This window comes from Arabidopsis lyrata (assembly GCF_000004255.2).
Source record: "Arabidopsis lyrata subsp. lyrata unplaced genomic scaffold ARALYscaffold_6, whole genome shotgun sequence".
Classification (NCBI taxonomy): domain Eukaryota; kingdom Viridiplantae; phylum Streptophyta; class Magnoliopsida; order Brassicales; family Brassicaceae; genus Arabidopsis; species Arabidopsis lyrata.
Window position 1 is genome coordinate 4,622,846 of NW_003302550.1, and position 15,519 is coordinate 4,638,364.

At 36.2% G+C, this 15,519-nt stretch overlaps 3 protein-coding genes across 3 annotated transcripts; all 3 read right to left on the bottom strand.

Annotated features, from left to right (window-relative positions):
* Positions 1–73: 73 nt before the first annotated feature.
* LOC9307550 (L-gulonolactone oxidase 3) lies at positions 74–2,430 on the bottom strand. The gene is made up of 3 exons (XM_002873472.2): positions 1,616–2,430; positions 1,229–1,484; positions 74–1,109 (listed from the first exon to the last, which is right to left on the bottom strand). Exons 1-3 carry the CDS (start codon positions 2,285–2,287, stop codon positions 283–285), a joined length of 1,755 nt encoding a protein of 584 aa, XP_002873518.1. The 5' UTR covers positions 2,288–2,430; the 3' UTR covers positions 74–282.
* A 5,134-nt stretch (positions 2,431–7,564) lies between these two features.
* On the bottom strand, positions 7,565–8,950 carry LOC9309587 (E3 ubiquitin-protein ligase PUB23). Its single transcript, XM_021020873.1, has one exon. The coding sequence runs from the start codon at positions 8,754–8,756 to the stop codon at positions 7,815–7,817; it is 942 nt and encodes a 313-aa protein (XP_020876532.1). The 5' UTR covers positions 8,757–8,950; the 3' UTR covers positions 7,565–7,814.
* Positions 8,951–9,098: 148 nt separating this feature from the next.
* LOC9309588 (ER membrane protein complex subunit 1) lies at positions 9,099–13,977 on the bottom strand. The gene is made up of 12 exons (XM_021020872.1): positions 13,748–13,977; positions 13,252–13,379; positions 13,081–13,143; positions 12,831–12,952; positions 12,567–12,682; positions 11,647–12,451; positions 10,782–11,513; positions 10,360–10,581; positions 10,184–10,279; positions 9,905–10,099; positions 9,713–9,826; positions 9,099–9,598 (listed from the first exon to the last, which is right to left on the bottom strand). The coding sequence occupies exons 1-12, from the start codon at positions 13,840–13,842 to the stop codon at positions 9,338–9,340; spliced, it is 2,949 nt and encodes a 982-aa protein (XP_020876531.1). The 5' UTR covers positions 13,843–13,977; the 3' UTR covers positions 9,099–9,337.
* Between the last annotated feature and the right edge of the window lie 1,542 nt (positions 13,978–15,519).

Consider the following 15,519-nt stretch of genomic DNA (forward strand, 5'->3'; position numbering starts at 1 on the left):
CAGATACTCTTTAATACACTAGCGTTGGAGATGCTCTAATAATCCATGTACGGATAAACTAAAAGTTTGCAAATACTTTTGAAAGAGTTAAATATGGATAACAAAAATATCATTTCCGTACAAATAGCATATATGCTATATCCCAAAATTTATGGATATCCGAGAGCCTAGTAAAACATTTACAGTATATCCTTGGATACACTCATGACGAAGAATAATAATTTCAGTAGTCTCTTTGTCATTTCTTCACCGAATGACATAATTTAAACATAAAATCTCGAGTTACGTCACTAGAACTTGAGCTGGAGAGAATCTGCAAACCCTAGCTTGTGTATAAACAAGGCCTTGCTTACAAAAGTAACCTTTGGAAGGGCTACAATGTCTGTCTTCTGAACACACACAATTTCCTTCCAGGGCACATCCGTCATACTTGGAAGCTTCTATTCCAAAGAGAATCTCATCAGACCATTCACTAGAGAACATCTTCTTAGGATCTAACTTGTTCTTCACTTCCAAGAATCTATCAAAATTAGGTCCAAGCTTTTTCTTCACGCCAAAGAAACCCACTTTCCTATTCTTCCCCCAATGCGGCTTTGCGCCGTGTTTAACAAACGCCATCTGCTCCATCTCCTCCATCACATCTTGGTTCAACCTCGGGGTCAACTCAACGTCTGCTCGGTAATAATTAAAGTCAATAACCACAGAATCCTCTGTCTGGCCAAGATAAGCCTTTGAGCCCTTGATGAAACGTATGAGGATACCGTTATAGATGTCAATCCCGCATAGTCTTGCGGGTTTCAAGTCTCGTAGCTTCTTCACGTCGAGGAGAAAATCTCTAAACCTAGAAACGGGGAATATAGCTGTCGTTTCATAGAAGAAAAGACCACTATATCTCGGGTCCCATGCGCAAGCCACATCAATTCTAATTGAAGATGAGTAGAGGCAAGACCCGGAAGTTTGGATCTTGCCTTGTCTCCCGATAACCGGATATCCAGTAAAGATTAAACCATTGTTCTTTAGACCGTTCCCAGTTAGTTTCTTGTAGGCCAACGTAGTATCCGCAGTGGTGCATTTTCCATTCTCGTTATTGGTAGATTCAAGTCCCTTCTCTGCAACATTTTCAAAGCCAAAACTTTGATTTTAAACATCTAAACCGGATTAAACCGAGAATATTGGTAATGTACTAATTAATGTGGAGTCTGTCTACTATAAGGAAAGATGAACTAACCTAATGCTCGAACCCCTCTAGAGATCAAGATAGGATTAGACTGAAAACCAGTAAAGTCGTTGACTCCGTTGCCGGAGACGTTGACCGGTGATCGGATATCGTAACGGTAAACCGCAGTTTTTCTGGAAGGATACCACGTTATGTCTCCGAATTCGAATGTCTTCCCATGCTCCATAAAAATGTCTTCAAGTGCTACGTCAGATGTGAAGTTATACGTCATACTTCTCTTAAATGCTTTCTCTATCGAAAGTTTCACCTACAGATAATAATATTATTTGCATAACATAATTGTTAACGGCGTTACGTCAAAAATATATATATAGTATATACTAGTGAATTAATAAACACACACACACACAAACTGTTAACGGCGTTAAGTTATTATACCTTTGAGATGACTCCTGAAACACCCAACGACACTTTAACGGCGTTAAGAAGCTTATCATCTCTCCCTTCTTCGAGTCTAACAACCTTGGCGAAACCTTCCGATGAATTCGCCGGAACCACAAGGCTGATTCCGACAACATGGTCATGAACCGAACCGCCTCGTCCCGACCACGAGCTTCCGTGTGACCCTGTGCTAATCAGCCCACCGATACTCACTCCTTCCCAGTACGGTGACGTTGCGATGCTAAACCCAGCTCCTTCAACTTTATCGATCAGCTCTCTCAACGAAACTCCAGAATCAGCCGTAACCGTCAACCGGTCTGGTTCAATCTCGATAACCGAATTGTATTTCGACGTACTAATTAGCATTGCGTCTGAACCGGAAGGACAAGCGAGTTTCGGTATAGTGTGAGAGAATTTGGTGACGGTTTTGACTTTGAGATTATGCTCAGCCGCGTAGGCCACGGCTTTACGAAGCTCCTCCTCCGTCGTTGGATATGTGACGTTAGCCGCGTGGCAGGTTTTGCGGTCAGGCCACGTGCCGTACGCGTTGGAGACGGTGCAGCCGGTTTGGTCGCATCGAACCGGTGGTTGTGGTGGTACAGATTGGACGGTCCATATAGTGACGAAGAAAGATAGAATTGAGAAATGGAGAGTATGAGAGTGACGCATGATTATGCGAAGAGATTATGTGAATTTGATCTCTTGGATCTGTGATATTTTTTGTATAGGAGGTTATGTTACTTTTGTAGAGATGCGTTTGAAGATTGAAAAACATTGCTTAGAAGGAAAAAAATGTTGCCGGATCTTATTATATTTAAGTATGATATATTCCCTCCGTTTTTTGAATAAGTGATGTTTTAAGGTTTTAATTTTGTTTTTAAATAGATGATGTTTTCAGTTTTCGATGCAAAATTAATTATTTTTTAATTGGTTTTGACGATTTATATTTTGTAGATTGTTTTTTTATTAGTTGATTAAATAATAAATGATGTTTTAGTTTAGAAATAAACAAAAGTAAAATGATTTTTTAATCGATTTGCATTTTCCTAAAACATCATTTATAAAAGAATGGAAGGAATATCTTTTGTTTTTTTTAAGAAATTAAGGATATTTTAGTGTGACTTATCCTTTTTTGTCGCCGTTGATTTAGAGGCTAGGAATAAAAAATTCGTATTCTAAGATCTGGGTCAAAACCTAAATTATGGAACATCATGTAGGGTTAAGATCTGAAATACTCACTAAGTATGTCATCATTCATATAATATATGTATAGATATACACTAGTTGTATGGATGGTATACAGTGTGGGTTTTAAAGAGAGAAAAGGCAGAAATTGACAAAATAATTGATCTGACAAAAAAGTACAAAAAGGGAAAGCATGTAGTGTTTGGTTTTAAAGCGCAATAAAATTATTGATGCTTATAATTAACAACTAGATTTTAACCCGCGGTACACCGCGGGGCTATATTTTCTTAAAAAAATCAAAATGTAATTTGTTTGATAGATTATTTTGATTGTTAATTTTAGGATTTCACCCGTGGTATACTATCTTTTATAAATATCAACCCAAACCCGTCCCATCATATTACCCGTCCCGTGAAATTAAATATCATTTAGTTATTTTTCTTTTTAATAATACTTTTATTTAAAAGCTATATAATTCAAGTCAATTTAAAAATTTCTTTTAAATGGTTCCCATAAGATATATATACATATATATTAAATTTGTATAGAGTTGAAATAATATTAATATTACAAACTTTTTATATAATTTAAATATTATAAATATTTTTAAAAATATGCAATATATATTTTTTGTTATTGAATAAGAGGATATTATGTGTAAGAAATGTAGAAAATAAGAGTTTAATATTTTTATTATGGAGTCGCAAGAAAAATCTTTTATTTCTATACATGTTATTCGTTTATTAATAATAAAAGAAAACAAATCCTTTAAATTAGATATTAACTAAAATAAACGCACCATAATTACTTATTAAGTAACAACCAATAAATTTCACCAAAAAATAGGTAACAACCAATAAATTCTAAACGCAGTAATTAAAGAATGAGATATTAAAAAAAAATATCAAATAAGATATAAGAATCTTAAAATAATTGAATATCTAAATAATTTAATTGTTAGTGTCGATTTTAATGCCTTCATTAATGTGGATTTCTTTTTTTACAGAGAAATATTTCCTAAAGATTATCACATTAATGACTCAGAAAATTAAGGAAGATATGAATTTATGATTCTCGAAATCGTGTTGGTAATATCTTTAATTAATATTTTTCAAATTTAAATAATTAATGCCAATGGCATTCATCCGTAAATACATTCCAACTCCAGGATTTATTTGCTAAAAGTCATCCAAAAATGTATATATAGATAGTTGATTTGATACTAATTTGGGGAAAAAAATTGATATTTCCCCTGTTTCAGAATATTGGATGTTTTGCTTAAAAACACACATATTAAAAAAAATTATTTCTTTAACCAAAACAGTAATAAACAAAACTTAATTAATTGAACAAGAATACTAGTGGCCACGTTGAGCGATTTTGGTGATGACTAGTGATGATAATAATGGTATTGACCATCGAATCTTGGAAGCCATCAATATGAATTTTGATCGTTGGTTTTAATTGACGAAAAAAAAAGACGAAAAAAAAAAAAAAAGATCGTTGGTTTTTATACTTCCGTTGACTACATATTTTTTAATATTATGAAAATAAATAAATGCATAAAAATCTGAAAACATCCTATATTTTGGGAAAAAAAAAAGTTCCTTAAACATCCGATATTTTAAAACAACTGAGGGAGTACTAATTATGTAATCCAACATCAATTAAAGATATATAATGGGATAATTGATAAAAGTGATTAAAAGTGATTGATATCAGTTGAATAAAATTGATGATAATCAGCTCTAATTTACATCATCAAAATATTTATATCGATAACGTGAAGTCGTGAATAACACCGATAAAATAATAAATATATATATATATATATATACTAGAGATATTATATAATTCCAAGACTAAGATAGTTAAGAATTTGAGTGAGGGGCATGATTACAATTCCTTGACATTGGTGATTATTTATCGAGAAAGTGTTGAGATTATTTATTTTAGTTGGTTACGACTTCGAAAATTAGTACAATACCATCATTATCATGGAGTAACCGGCAAACAAACCCTCTAAAGTCATTGTTTCCTTTGGCCAACCGATACGTATGACAAAAGATGTTCTGGTGGGAACAAAACCCTCATGCCAACCCGGTACAGCTTTTGTAGGACCGATTTTAAAAATTGAAAAAAGTTGGTCAGTGACTTGGCCTGACTCATATAGATTAAACCCTATCTAACGGTCTGATCCGCTAAGCCAAAGGATCATGACGGATCTAAAATCTTAAAATCAAATTAGAGTTTGTCTCATACCAGTCATCAGGTCGGATTAATATAATAACAATATTTTTTATCAAATTGATTTTTTTTTTTTCAGAATTATATTTTGAGATTCTTAATATTTCAAACCAATATAGTTATGTCAGTTTTGAATAAAATTACTTTCAGGATTCAATAATGTGGAGAGCTCGAGTCGTCATGCCCACAGACATGAATTAGTTTTGCCGTTTATGGTGTGTTCTGATAGATGGTAGATTAATTCGAACATTATAAATAAAACCATTTTAGTATATTTAGGCTGACCAACACATTTTGTTTTTTTTATTTACTGTCATAATAAACCATTTTTACTATATCCGTAATTAAAAATGAATTGTCGTGAATATAGATTTCTATTTTCTTAATTTCTTCATCAATATATTTTATATTCTTGTCCTATCACAAATGTCTTTATGTCGTTTGGCTGTTCCGGAGTTTGACGTAAAGTACTTCATTTCTGTAAGTAAGAAGAAAGATCGAAGTATACTTACGATATGTGATGATTTTTAATTCCTCGTATCCGCTTATTAATGATAATTCTTGCTACTCGTTGAACGATGCTAGTGGATCATTAACTTATCTGTTGAGTGATCCTAATTCTGCTAAATTAGTTTGGCTTTATGGAGTGATATATATCACTCATATTAAACGGTATTTTTAGTTCTATTCAGAGGTTATGTTGTGTTAGACGACCAACGTGAGGCCAGTTATATATGGTATATAGCTATAGTAGCACCTCATTGACCGGTATAACAGCTAACCAAATTATGGTTTGGATCGACTAGTATTGTACGGTCATAATTGTATCAATTGATCAAAGTAATATTTGGTCATTAATACGGTTCATACTTCTAGATCAATAGTCATGTTCATGCTTAAAACCAGTTTTCATGAAAACCTAGAACACTATATGTTCTTTATACTACCGCGTGGTTAATTTGTTTTTTTTTTTTTTTGGACAAATGTTAATTTGTGGATTTGAATAAGCATATATTATTTAGTTATGCGCCTGTACCAATGCTGCTGTAAAAAAAAGTATGTACCAATGCTTAAACGTGTGAAAGTTCAAACAGTTTTGGTATATGTATGTAAGGTGTCAGTTCTTATATATTGAAAAGATTATATCTAATTCGTGTTATAAGCTCTCTACCATTTTGATTATTGATTTTTGAGTTTTTAGACTTGCAATAATATTAAAATAAATACATATAAGGTTCTAAAACTTGCAATATAGGTGTTATATATATAGTAGCATCAAAGTTGCTATGAAATGACCTGGCGATGTTCTGGTATCTGCGGAGGTGCCTCTCAATTATAAATAGAGACCACCCCACATGTTCATGCCAATAGTTAATTATTCGAAAATGACCAATCCATGAACATGCAAAAACACATGAGTTTTCTCATTTCTAAACATATTCTGATTGACAAAAAAAAAAAAAAAAAAAAAAAAAAAAAAAAACTATACTAGGTTAGGAATCATTTCCGAAGCTTAAAGGAACTAAAAATATATATATAAATGACATGTCCAAGTCGACTTATTGTCAAATAGGTTTGAATTATAAATTTATGAAACTTACTTTTGATCTAAATGGGATATATTATATATTTTAGAGTATGATATATATAAACCGATAATCGTTATTTTTTCGAAGAGACTGTTAGAATTTTACATGAAATTTTTTGAAATAATCTAATGACAGTCTACTCATTTACAATTGGTTTTCAGTTTATTAAAAACCTAAACCTATAAGTCAATTTAAAACCAATCGTATGAAACTTCATTATCCCAGAGAATCATATGGTTACTTGAAAGTTGAATGTCTACCCGATGCCTAAGAAAGTGAGAAGCTGGCTAGGATTCGCATATATGGTTTCTTTATGAGTTCTCATTATAATTTATTCCATTAAAAACTGGTTGTGTCATTAAGAATTTTATAACTAGTTCGTTGCTAACAGTCAAATATGTCTTTCGACTTCGCGGATAAAATTATGGAAATTTGTTCCACAGTAAAACCTAATAAATTTTGACATAGTTATGTTTTTTATAATAACTAGGTTTTGAACCCACAATTGCAAAAAAAGAAGTGGATTGTATCACTTAAATAGTATCAGAAAAATAAGTGATTTTAAATTAAATCATTTATTAATAAATGATACCCCTCTGTATCAAAAAGATTGATTTTATAGAGTTTCTATACCAATTAAGAAAAATATTTAATGTTTAGTTTAATGTTTAGTTATAAATATACTATTTATTCATACTAAACCATTTTTTATAGCTATTAACCAATAATAATTCATCAAATTTTAAAATTATCAATTAATGATTTTGAAATTCACAATTTATTAACATTAATTAATAAAAATATATAGAAAATCAATCTTTTTGATACAAAAATAAAATCTCAAAAATCATTCTTTATGATACAGAGTGAGTAAAAAAATATGTGGGTTAACATCAATTATCAATATATTGATGTTAAAATTGAATTGTTTAACATCACTTCAATTAAAATGATACAAATTTATATTAGTTTATACAAATTTTGACAAAGGTTTATATCTAATAATTAAAAGGGACAATTAATGTAATATATACATAATTAATAGATAGGGGAGACAGAGACGAAGGCCCACACATCTTTAAGAAAAGAACAACAAGCCCGTGACCCCAAAAAAACTAGCTTTCAGATTTATTATTTTTCATCTGACATAATCTCCACCGTTAGATTTCATTTTCTCATGTCCCATTCTGACTCAGATCCAACCGTCCATATTCCTCCAGTGTCTTCAATAGTTGGGCCCCTTTTCTTCTTCCTCTCGCCGTACACTCTCCTTCCAGCGCCAACGCCACCGCCCGAGCCACCTCTTCCGCCGGCGCCACCGCGATCTCCTCGCCGGAATCTCCTCCTCCGCCTGCTTTCCCGTAGACTATGGAAAGTATGCTTATAGCGTATTCTCTTCCCCTCCCTGCTAGTCTCGCCATCACCGCCACCATTGCCGGCACCGTCATCGCGTGACCACGAACCTCCGCAGCTCCTTCCGCCGTCGTGCACATGAGCTCTAACGCAGCTAAGGCTCGTTCCACCGCTGAGATCTCTAGCCCCGCCGCTGTTTCTATCACCGCTCTGGCGGCTCCAGCCTCGACCGCCACGTGGCGGTTTCCTTCGGCGAGGCAGAGAGCGAGGAGGATCTTGGTGACGTATTTGGCGGTTACGATCTTGTTGTTGCTACGAAGGCAAGAGACGAGGCATCGCATGAGACCCGGTGGACAAGTCGGATCAGAAGGCGGGTCGGGTACGACGACACGCTCGAGTAGCTGTAGAGCGAGGAGCTTGTCGGATTCAGAGACGGATGTGAGATGAAGCTCTGCGATCTGGAAGGTTTCTTGGAGAGTGGTGGTTACCGGAAGAGGCGGAGGTGGAGGTGGTGGAGGAGGTGGAGGAGCGGTGGATGGAGTTGGATCAAGGTGATGAGGGAAGCGCCATTGAGTGAAGCTTTGGGAAGTTGAGGTTGAGGAGGAAGAAGAGGAGGATGATGTGGTGGTGGGTTTACGGCGAGGTTGCTGCTGGTGGGGAGAGGTTGGACTGAGTACGGACTGTGTGCAGCGGCGGAAGAAGCCACATGAGAAGAGAGGGCGCGGCGGCGCGTGTGGCTTCGGTTTCTGATTTGCTTTCATCATCGCTCACTGCAGCGAGATTGTTGTGGTGGACTTTTAAGTGAAGTGGAGTGAAGTGAAGGGAAGCGTCTCTTTTTAAAATAGGAGGAAAATTATTGGTTCGCACCAAATTTGTCAGGCGTTACACTTGTATTCTCCCTAAGATTATTACTCGCATTAAACCATTACATAATATTTATTATAATCACATGTTTGTGTGTGGATGGTCCCCAAAAAAAATGAATTTACGATTTTGACGAGGGTTTAAGAACTGTTTAAAAGTGACATGTTTGTTTTGTTGGATCAATCATTATCTGATTTGGGTCATAAAACATGGAATTTATTTCTGTTCACAAAAAAAAGAAAAGGTTAAAAAGAGGCTTGTATAAACTTTAAATTCAGAAGGTTCAGCCCAACTTTAGAATGTGACAAAGGTCACAAAGCAAGAGTCTGTAAAGTGTACTCAATTTCCAAAGCCTAACATCAAGAATTTAGCTAAGCCAATGGTTTTTTTTCTAAGAGTGCGAAAAATGGTTCATAAACATTCTACAACTGTGAAAAAAAGCCCAAAGAGAGGAAGGGTTTTAAACCTTTAAAGGTTTCAATCACCTCCATTTTTCGCTTAGTTCTTTCTTCTCTGAAAGGACCCAGGTGATGTAGATGGCTGCAACAAGTGCTACTATCGTGATCAGGAGAAGTGCATAGCTGAAATCGTCGGTCAGTGAGTCGTAGGTCTTTGAAGGAGCAAGCCTTGTGTAGAAGAGATCCACTCCATAGGCAAAGACGTGTGTTGTTGACTCTAGCTTGGACGGAGCTGTTACTATGCCTCTTAGACCTTCTACTTTGTGGGAGTGTGTGACGTACGCCTGTGAAATATATGACAAATGCATTCGAATCGATACAATCACTTAATTCTAACTGAAACCAAACAAGAGATTGCCCAGTTCTAACAAAAATAAGGACAATGGGTTTGCATGAACCTGAGGAATGATGGGTAATGTATCCGTGAGAGGGATGATTCCTTCTTCTTTTTCAGCTTGAGACGGGTTAAGTGTTCGGCGTGGATCCACAAATCGTTTATCAAGTGCCAATATCTAATTATTCATTAGAACAGTTTTGAGTATCAGTTTTTCAATCTATGGAGGTATCTATATGACAAGAAATGTACAAACCTGATCCCCGATGGTACCAATGAGAAGCTGCTTTGAAGTTATACCCTTTGCTGTGGATGTCACCTCGATGGTTTTCACAGACTGAGCAAAGAAGTATGACTGTGACTTTGTAAACACCTCTGGCCTAGAGTACGAAGTGATTGGTGCTGTTAGATTGTGCTTTCCCAAAATGAGTTTCCAGACATTTTTGTTCTCCTGCAAATAAAATCCATAATGATTCACAGTGCGAACACTCAATCAACTGAAAAAATGTTTTGAGTATGAACTATGAAGTCATACCGCCCTAGACTGATCATAGATCTCAACGACCGTAACCTCGTACTTGTGAGCTCGAAGATTGAAATAGTGGTAAACAACCCAATTCTCACTAAACACCTGAAAACAATTTGAAGGCTAAGAAAATTGCACTGAATCTGTGACAAAAAGAAATGAGATAAATTTGCATGAGGACTTACCGCATGAACCGGCCCTTGACAGCCTTGATGTGACAAACGGTGCAGTATCCGTCCAGTGATGGTGTCAATGAGGTATACTACAAGTGATGACTCCTCTGGTGTAACTGAGCCAATCTCACCAGCACCTTTTGGTGAAACGGTGGCCACAAACAGTAAGTTTCTTGATACATATTTATACAACAGGTCTTGGTCTGTGTTGACTTTGGCTTGTGTATGAACAACCTGGAAATAAAAATGGTACGCAAGTCATGATTAAAAAAGTAAACATTTACTAAGCTTCCATTCCATTCCAGTGTTTTGGGTTTTCAAAACTCCCAAGAAACGAATACTCGCAAAAGGAAACACAGCAATCTATGTATATGTTTTAAGTAAAACACTAACAAGAATTAAAGAAGCATTGATTTAGAAACCAAGATCTATACCTCATTAGGCTTTCGTGTTAGTGTTGAAATGATTTTCTCTGATTCCGAAGGAAACACAACAGTCCAAAGTTCTCTGGTTGTAAAGCAGTACTCATCTGCAGTCTCACCAGAGCAACTGCCCTTCATTACATGTCCTCTGATAATTCCATCATCTGCCTCAACAGTGTACCAATATACATTTTGAAACTCGCGTTGAAAGATGCTGAGAGCCTCTGAAGTTTTCGGATACAAGTGGACGTGGCCAACGGTATCAGCTATTAGATGTAAACGTTGTTCCGTCGAGTCGGTAAATGGAAGAGGCATAACTTGCACAACAGAGTGACCAATATCTGATGAGCTAATCTCCTTTCCCGTGTACACATCTACAAATGAAAGTACACCGGGCGCACTTGAATCTGATCCGCACTTGCCAACTACAAGCACCGAAGGATTTTCGTCCATGGCGTGATGATGAGGGACCTGCCATTGGTACAAGCTAATACCGTTTGGACGTTCACAGGCTTGTGAGTTGCTAGGAGATTTTAGTAGCATGGACCAGACAATCCTCCCATCTCCAGTGTGCAGAGCAAAAAGTTTTCCAGGTCGAGTAAGTGCTAAGATTAATTTCCGAAAGCCATTATGGTCACGGGTCAATTTGTTCTTCCCAGAGCTCTTCACCCTCAATTCTTGAATTGCTACCACGTCCTCTGGGCTTGCTAGCAACAAGGATCCCTTAAGCTTTAGCACATGGCCCTACCAAAAGAAACAGAAAAAGTTCAATTGATTATGGTGAGAAAACAAGTAGAACACATCAAATACTCAACAAAATAACACAGCTCTAGGGAACTTAAGAAAACCCAACCAAGACGTTTAAGACCGTTCATACCTTAAGCCACTCAAAGAGAGTGTGCTCCACTTTTGACACTGATACACCATCTTTTCCTAGAGGGAGTTCTGCCGTTGTAACATCAGTCACTGAAGCCAGGCCTTCTTCCCTGCTCCAAACAATCGCTCCTTGTTGCAGTAACAAGAGTGAGTGATCTTCCATCACAATAAGCGCCCTAAATCCATTACTCCTGTCTGTCCTGATATAGTTGTTCATGAAAACTTTATGGACACGCCCCCTATGTTGGTCCATTTGAATGGTCTCTCTAAGCAATACATTATCCAATTCATTCACGAGTTTCACCATGAGGTGAATCTTGCTCCCTTCATGGTGAACTGAAGCAAAGGCCTCCTGATCGTCTGCAACTGGAAGTGAATCACTCATGGCTGTTTCATCAGACAAAGAGTCTACCACCTCCAACTTTCCTTCGCCACCAACCTTCACAAATAGAGTGCGTTTATTGACTTTTACAGCAAGCATATTGCTAAGAAGCGCTGATAAAATCTCAGCCTTCCCGGAATCCTCAACAAGATCTGAAATAGGGGTCTTCTGGAAGCTAAGACCCCCATCTATGAAGCCAATAGTAACCAAAATTGACCTCGTCGAATCAAGAACAACAACTTTGTCACTTGAAACTGATGAAATTTCGCCAGAGAATCCACCAGGGAACACCATACTTTTTTGTGCCACTACCTCTCCACTTTTGGAATCAATCTGATAAACAACAGCCTCAGATAAATTAATGAATCCCAGCACATAAATTATACTACTTCCAGGAGGTTGAAGAACCCGCTGAACTTCAAACCTGCAGGAGGCACCATAAAGAACATCGAAAATATTAATAAACGCCAAGAGTATTATAATACGCATGTCTGCAGTTGAAGTAACCTCAATTAAATATAGAGTGAAGGCTGTCATACCCTTCCACTGTGAAATCCTTTTTCCAGAGGACCTCACCATCTATAGCAGAAACAGCATGGAGGTACCCACCACCGAAAACAATAATAGGGTAGTCCTTGTCAACCTTCAAATTTATCTGCAAGATAGCTTTAATTCATAAATAATCAACCAAGGAAAGGATGAAGCAACTAAGATATCAGATAATATCACTCTTCAATGCCCTATGATCAAAGTTGTCATTCTTTTAAAGAAAATGGCATAACTCCCAAGTCCTAATTACTTACCGGCACTGATAACAGTGACTTTGAATGTTGTGCGGTATGCAGAGATGTTTCCCACACCATTTGGCCATCAGGAAGGTTCCAGGCTCTTAAAGCACTCCCTTCTGATGAAAGGGTGATAACATCTGAAATCATTTGAAGCCAAGAAAATAGAGTTCAAGATACTGGTACATTATTTATTCAGGTGAAAGCATATATAGTGTTAGGTACATGGAGACATAATCGATCCACATGTATTGAAGATAACTCTTACATTTTCCCAAGGCAATACCAACCCCATCGATAGCGTCCTTTGTCCCGAGAACATGCCGCCAAACTGCACAAAATCAGAATACAAAGTAAAAAAAAAAAAGGAAAATCATAGTGGAATATACTTCAAGATTCAAGATGGATAACAAATATAAGAAGATGAATATTCTCTTACAAATCTCCCCATGTCTGAGATCAAGTGAAGCAACAACATTCTCCTCGGTTGAGACGATAACACGCTTTCTTCCAGTCTTTTGAGTGTGGAATACTGCATGCTTCACTTTCCCAATGTACCTTTGGTGCCTACGCAATAAAACAATGATCCTCAACAATTTTTAATTTGTACGAATTCTTAGTTACTTAAATCCTAATTCCTTAGAAATCATCAACATCACTATTCACTATGTAGCAAAAAGTAGCTTAACCCCGATCGCATCTCAAATTCACTAGTGAATTCGTAAAGGATCTATCCATGAATCATATTACTACAACAATTCTGTAGCTAGTGAGATCTAAAAACACTAAATCACAGATTCTAGATACACTGCGAATTTGGATTAATCAGATTGGTGAAAGCTCTAGTTAGACTTCTAAATCGAAAAGTAGTAGTAAGCTTCGAAACTTGTCAACTAGAGAGTCAGAAGAAATCAGATGAGGAAGAAACGAGTTACCAATCAGTGAGGCCGGCTTGATCTTCATAGAGAGAAAACGATACAATTGCAGATGATAAGAAGAGGAGAAGGGTAAGAAAAACCCTAATCGCCATAGCTATGACGATTGCTTACTAATTTATTATCAGCAGCAGATCTGGAGATGAAAGAGAGTTTTTGGTGTGGAAGATAATCGTGCGGGGGCTTTAACCAAGCCAAAGGTCTCCTACAGAACAAGCGAATATTTGTTTTATTTTTGTTGGCCTCACAAGCCAATAGTTAAATGCCACGTATGACATGCAACATTATCAAAAAAATTAAATTTTTCTAAAAAATGTTTACAACAAAATCTTGAAAAAATACATCAGCAAATTTTATTTTTTTAATAGTATCAATTTTACTACAAAGATGTGTTTAGTGTTCTGTAGTTATAATTAGACGCTGTTGACTTTTAAGAATTCTCAGTTTCGAATGGGTTGGTTGGTTTAGTTTGGTTTCAAGTTTCAACATAGGAATAAACTAAAAGGCAAATTATTTTCTGCTTTAGAAGAATACTTTGGTTTCAACCTTGTGGTATTAGTAGTCAGAATCAGTATCCGTGTCCTCATCTTCACTACTGTTATGGCCGATAGGGTATCCTCCAACTGATAGGCTTTCCCAAAGCCATACATTACTTACAGTCAGTATCAAGCAGCTCATCTGATGGGATTTGAGGCAGTGCTAAGAGAACATTTTGGGGTTTTGTTCGATTTTAAAAAGCGAAGAGCCCTGATGAACTCCGACTGTCCTGACATGTCTTTGTCTCCCATGATCAGCATAAAGTTTATTGGTGTGTAACCGCCAGCTGCCTCGCAAAACAAGTCCACTATATGGACCCAAAAGGGTTTTTGGGCAGGAGTTTCGTTTTGTTGAGGCCCAATAAATATTATCAGTTGGGTTGCTCTGTTTCTTTTTTAGTTTTGTTTCGAAAACAGGGCAGCTCAACGCTGGACCTCTTGCTAACCCATAATCACCAGCACTAATCGCGGGGCCTAGTATTCGCCGATTTTATTGGTCGATTGTGTCCGTTTCGAAGCTTGGATAAAGACATAAAGTTAATATTGCTCCATTTCTTGTCAATATGTTAAGTTTAGAGAGTTAAAAACCAATCACCCTAGTTTAGTTTGGTTTCAACTGAGGAATAACTAAAACAACTGAGGACATGGTTTCCATTCGACGGGAAAAAAATATAGAGAGAGACGAGAAGAGAAAAGGAAAACTAAATTAGGTTTTAAAGTTTAGAAAGACAGTACGACACTTTAATAACGTTTTTTATATCATTATCATATATGTTAGGCTTAAAAAAAACAAAAGGATTTTTCGTCCTTAGTTTTTATTTTTATTTTGTCAGCAGGATTTTTCGTTATCAAAAAAATAAGAAACAATTTGTCCAAAAAAAATAAAAATTAAGAAACAAGTAAATTTGATTGCGCTTTAGCATCGTATATTCGTATATTTGTGGACATCTCAAAAGGTAAACTTACAGACAAACTTGAGTGTGTGTCTCTTCTCCCCAAGTTTCCATGTTTTATATGAATAAATTAGTCCATAACTGAAGCATCAACCTGTTAAATTACATTTGTAAGTTACAAATTTTCTTACACTTGTCGTTATATACTACATTTACCATAAGATTTCTTACACCACACAAAATACAGAACATTGAGCACAGATAATCCTACCAAGAGCCAGTAGTAATAGTCCAAGTGTCCCTCGTCTATATTCTCTGTGATCCAGCTCCCGTAAGTGGTGAC

Bases quoted from the DNA above. Each gene is read 5' to 3' on its own strand.
- LOC9307550 (XM_002873472.2), bottom strand. From the start codon at position 2,287: ATGCGTCACTCTCATACTCTCCATTTCTCAATTCTATCTTTCTTCGTC. The intron at 1,485-1,615 runs GTATAATAACTT...TATTATCTGTAG, and splicing joins TTTCAGGAGTCATCTCAAAG to GTGAAACTTTCGATAGAGAA. The intron at 1,110-1,228 runs GTTAGTTCATCT...AAAATGTTGCAG, and splicing joins TAGAGGGGTTCGAGCATTAG to AGAAGGGACTTGAATCTACC.
- LOC9309587 (XM_021020873.1), bottom strand. From the start codon at position 8,756: ATGATGAAAGCAAATCAGAAACCGAAGCCACACGCGCCGCCGCGCCCT.
- LOC9309588 (XM_021020872.1), bottom strand. From the start codon at position 13,842: ATGGCGATTAGGGTTTTTCTTACCCTTCTCCTCTTCTTATCATCTGCA. The intron at 12,953-13,080 runs GTAAGAGTTATC...AAATGATTTCAG, and splicing joins TGGTATTGCCTTGGGAAAAT to ATGTTATCACCCTTTCATCA. The intron at 10,100-10,183 runs GTATGACTTCAT...TTTTATTTGCAG, and splicing joins TCTATGATCAGTCTAGGGCG to GAGAACAAAAATGTCTGGAA.